Below are 4,979 nucleotides of genomic sequence, written 5' to 3' on the forward strand. Positions count from 1 at the left end.
CAGATGTCAAAGAACTGACAAGACTGTTCTTGAAATACTACTATAAGTATTATAAAGTATTAGATTTAATTGTGTCAAACTATGAATCACAATTCATCTCAGATTTCTGAAGTGAGTTCATTAGATGATTGAAAGTTAAACTGAAGCTATTATCAACTCATTATATGTAAATAAATAGTTAGACTGAGATTATTAATTAATATCTGATGACTGAGCTTTATTCATATATAAACTACTATCAGGATAACTGAAATGAGTGATTATCAATGATGAATTATACAGTTATAGTTTTGATAAATGAATCAACTGAGATGACATTCTTTCAAACTGCTTATAAATATGAATCTTGAATGTTTTTTGATTGAAAGTCACTATTAAAGACACTATTTAGAGGAAAGAAGTTTAAATGAGAAAAGATTAAATAGTATATCATTCAAATGAAAAAAATCTGAAATCTAGCAGCAAATAATATGAAAAAAATACAAGAAATTATAAAATTACAGATCAACAAGTACTGTCAGAAGTCAAACTTTAAAGTAAAAAATAAGATCTTCTTGTTACTTAAGAATTATAGAATTCAATATCTCAGTAAAAAGCTCATAGAGTAAAATAAAATTTTTTTTTAAATTATTAAAAAGATTAATAATAGCTATAAACTAAATTTATCAAATAGCATGAAAATTCACTCAATAATCTTTTTTGATATATTATAAAAAGCTATAAATAATCTTTTATCAAAATAATTAAATAAAATATCAGAATTAATTAAGATATAAAGTGAAAATAAGTGAGAAGTTGAAAATATTCTAGCAAGTTAAGTTTCTCATAAAAAGCTTCAATATCAGATAAAATAACTAGAATTTGATGATGATTTAACATGATATTCAGCATAAAATCTAAAAAAAATTTCACATCTGATTTGAGAGTTTTATTCTGCAAATTCAACAAAAATAGAATCTTCAAAGTGATTGAGTAAATGACTGATGACTTGAAAAAAAAAAAAAATTTATTTAACAGATGAAATAAATAATAATCTACCAGTATGAGAGCATATCTAGACTTCAAGAAGAGGTAATGTGATGGTGTAGAATGAGCTCCATAGCCTTCTCAACAGCATAATGCTGAGATGAATGGTAATTGCAACTGCTGAGATGAATGATAATCACAAACTGTCTAGGCATTGTCATAGTAATCAGCCTCACAATTGCCTCACAAATAACATGTAAATGTGGCAATCACATGGCAACTGCGCTAAGGAAAGCGCTAAGGAAAGGGCTATATAAACAGAGCCTTCCCTGAACCCATCTTTTAGGAACCATCTTAGTATTTGCTCAGATAGCTTACCTAGTTGGCAATCGAACACCTGTTTCACCTGCGCCTAGATTGAAGCTGTGACACAGATTGACAGCTTCAAAACATGTTAAATTTCATACACATCTATCAGATCAATGAGAAATCACAAATCAGTGAATTTAGATGACTAATTATCATTCATACAAAATTATATGAGATCTTACTGATTGATTACTGAATGGTGCCAGTGCAAAATTCCATACACTAATTGAAATCACACTAATTGAGCAAGAACTTACGGACGAGGGAATACCTGTACTTGGCAATAGGGGGTGTCTGACGCTTCCGTCATGTGACCTGCTTTTCTCGTTCTCATAGCGTCCAATCTCTGCAATCGATCAAGCTTGCCCACTCTGTCATAAATAGGTTTGGCAGAATGTATGTAGTCAGGCAGGTTTGGATCTTATAATGGTCAAACCCCACCTTTTATCACCCGTACGCCCGAACTTGGCGCATGATTAGGCCGTGGTTAGCAACGAAAGCCTGCCAATCAGACGTCCTTGATCTGAAAGCTCTGCTTGAGCGATTCCTTCGGCCAGAGGATGTAAAACAGGGCTTATTTAGGGTTTCATTTAGAGCAGTGCGCTTGAGCTGTTGGACTACAGATTGTAATTAGTGTAAGAGTGTAGCAAGTCTGCCGAGAGCTTTTTTGGTGGGGCCAAAGAGCCGTCGATGGTTCACGTGACTGAGCTAGGCCGCATCTTGGGAGGAGCCTTGGCGTTGACCCACCTTCCGTAAGCAAAGCAGTAATTTCGCGAGGGTATATTTATTTCGAGTCGCGATTGGGTTGCTGGGAAGTCCCCTCTATTACTCTCGACTTTTAAGCATAATTAGGTGGATTTACTCGAATACTAGCATGCAAATGCCCTGTTCCATAATTACGCCTTTTTTGTTTTTTGCTTTTTTCGACTTGTGAACTTCCCCACTCGTGAGTCGCACGCCGATACTCCCGTCCCGCCTCTTCCGTACCTCATAATATACCAAATATGCCAGAGCCGACAGTGGTGACGGCGACCTCGGCTCTACCCTCTCGTCTCTATGAACTAGGATATGAGGAAGTTGAAGAGGAAGAAGAATCAGGGAACAATGAACTTAGCCTCAAGAGCACCCTGCTTCGTAAAGCGAGGCGTTCACACAGCCGCGTGCCGGGCTTGCGGAAGATCCCACTGCCGGCTCTGGCAATTATATTGTTGATTGCTGGGGTTAACGCATTGGTATGGGTAGCGGTCGGTATCGTATTGGTATGTTTTATTGGCCCTTTCTCGGGAAAGAATTGGAATACAGAAGTTTTTAAGTGGAGTTGGAATGCAAAGAAGTTTGGTTAACGGGTTCTTCCTTGGGGGAGAATGATACAGAGGTTCAATTCGTAAGTGATTTATGTTTTCTATGTTGAAGTACGAATATGATTTGAAATAAAAGGGCTTTTCGGGATTTGTATAAGAAATTTTTGGGGGGTTGAGGGCAGTTCAAATAAATATTAAAGTTGAAAAAGCTTCGCAATCGATACAAATGCTAATACAATGGCCGATGTAATAGATCTCTGGTTTCTACATCTGTTCTGTCATACACCCTTGGTCTGAGGCATGCACTCGATGCGGATCATATCTCGGTATGTTAAATTATTGAGCAATGAAGTACCTAACCCAGCATAGCTATATATATTCAATTCTCCGCCCTTTAACAAATCTACAGGCCATCGACCTCATGACTCGACGTCTTCTGGCAACGGGACAAAGACCAGTCACTGTCGGGACGTATTTCTCCCTAGGGCATTCATCGTAAGTCCAATTACCTTTCTCTCACCTTGAGCAATCATTCGATTTTCTATATTTTGTATATTGCAATTTTAACCTCCCCTATATGCAGCGTTGTAATAATCACATCCATTGTTGTTGCGGGAACCGCTGCGGCTGTCTCTTCCAAATTCGACAAGTATAGCAAAGTCGGCAGCGTCATCGGTAGTTCAGTCAGTTCTGCCTTCTTGATACTGCTCGGTATCATGAATGCGTATATTTTGTATAAGCTCGTGCAGCAGATGAAGAAAGTACTAAATTTGACACAAGGCGAGGAGGATGAGATGTGGAAGATTGAGGGAGGCGGCGTTTTGTTCAGGGTGTTGAAGCAGATGTTTAAGATTATTGATCGGTGGGTTTTGAACGTCTCCTTGCTGATAATTCGTCTAAGGACGGCGTTTCTGAGTGCTTTTCTGGAAGTGATTTTTGTTCTTTCTCCCCTTCTTCAATGTTATACGTAAACTGATTTATAATTAACAGACCATGGAAGATGTACCCTCTGGGAGTGCTCTTCGGCCTGGGCTTCGATACCTCATCTGAAATTGCGCTCTTAGGAATCGCTTCTATTCAAGGCGCTCGCGGGACGAGTATATGGCTGATTCTCATCTTCCCAATTCTTTTCACTGGCAAGTTCACTTTTTCTGATAGTCATTTACCAACAACTTGATGGAAGGCGCGCGCTGAAACATACTGCCCGATACAGCCGGAATGTGCCTCATAGACACCATGGACGGCGCATTAATGCTATCCCTGTACATCCAACCAGCGAAAAACTTTCTCCAACCAAAACTCTCGCTCCCTTCTTCTCAGTTACAGCAATTAGAGAACACCACGACCACGACGACGACGACGACGGAGTGGACAGGAACTCGGCCAACCCGTAACCCACGCAACCCAATTGCTTTCCTCTACTACTCCATTGTTTTAACCTGCCTCACCGTGATCGTGGCCCTAGTGATCGGCATTCTTCAATTGCTCACCCTAATCCTCAACAGCACAGAGGTAAAAGGGAGATTCTGGGATGGCGTGGAGACTGCGGGTGAGTATTATGATATCATTGGCGGATCGATATGTGCATGCTTTGTTTTGTTCGGCGGATTAAGTGTAGTGGTGTACCCGTATTGGAGGAGGTGGATTGCGCAGCGGAGAGTGGAAGAGGAGGGAAGAGGAGATGGGGTAGATAGACTGTTGGAACAAGGGAGAGGCGATGATGGTAGATCTGAGATAGGATACGATGGTTCTGCAGCTAATTGTGCGTGCCGGGAAGGGCGGCTGAAGGGGTGTGGAAGGGATGATAGTAAAGGGGTAAGGGTATCAGTGGAAGCAGAGCACTTGGGATGAATTTTCATTCAGGATTGAGAGATGAGGTTGACAGAAAGATAACATGGAAAGGTATTAAATACATGTGTATTAACATATATCACAGAAATTTGTAGATGTCTTTTCTTAGAGAAGGTTTGTACATTTTTAATGTTAAGACTGCAAAATGTTAACTCTTTCAAGGTACTTTACTGTCTGCCTGGTGCTGAAACTGCCCTTCTGGAATGTAGTGTTTTTGCATTCAATTTAGTGGCATATCGTCTGTCTTCTGTGACTTCAAGCTTAGTGAGCTGCTTGTAGTGAACTATCCTGAACATATTACTCAAAACACCACAATAGCTGTGGTTGGTGGGAACAGCGGAATCAACCCCTCACACCTCTTTTCCCCTGGCGCGTTTGAGGACACAACAATACTGTAATGCATGAATGGAAGGGTATGATTGGAGATAGGCGTATTGTTAAGAGAAAGAAAATATGAACATTTGAGCATTTAATTGTCACAGTTAATCCTGG

General features: G+C 39.7%; 1 protein-coding gene across 1 annotated transcript; it reads left to right on the forward strand.

Annotated features, from left to right (window-relative positions):
* Positions 1–2,339: 2,339 nt before the first annotated feature.
* PAAG_02208 (hypothetical protein) lies at positions 2,340–4,487 on the forward strand (the record flags this gene model as incomplete). The annotated part of the gene is made up of 7 exons (XM_015844571.1): positions 2,340–2,594; positions 2,709–2,719; positions 2,890–2,962; positions 3,046–3,131; positions 3,220–3,498; positions 3,627–3,793; positions 3,850–4,487. 7 exons carry the CDS (start codon positions 2,340–2,342, stop codon positions 4,485–4,487), a joined length of 1,509 nt encoding a protein of 502 aa, XP_015701619.1.
* Positions 4,488–4,979: the final 492 nt, after the last annotated feature.

This window comes from Paracoccidioides lutzii, assembly GCF_000150705.2.
Source record: "Paracoccidioides lutzii Pb01 unplaced genomic scaffold supercont2.5, whole genome shotgun sequence".
Lineage (NCBI taxonomy): Eukaryota > Fungi > Ascomycota > Eurotiomycetes > Onygenales > Ajellomycetaceae > Paracoccidioides > Paracoccidioides lutzii.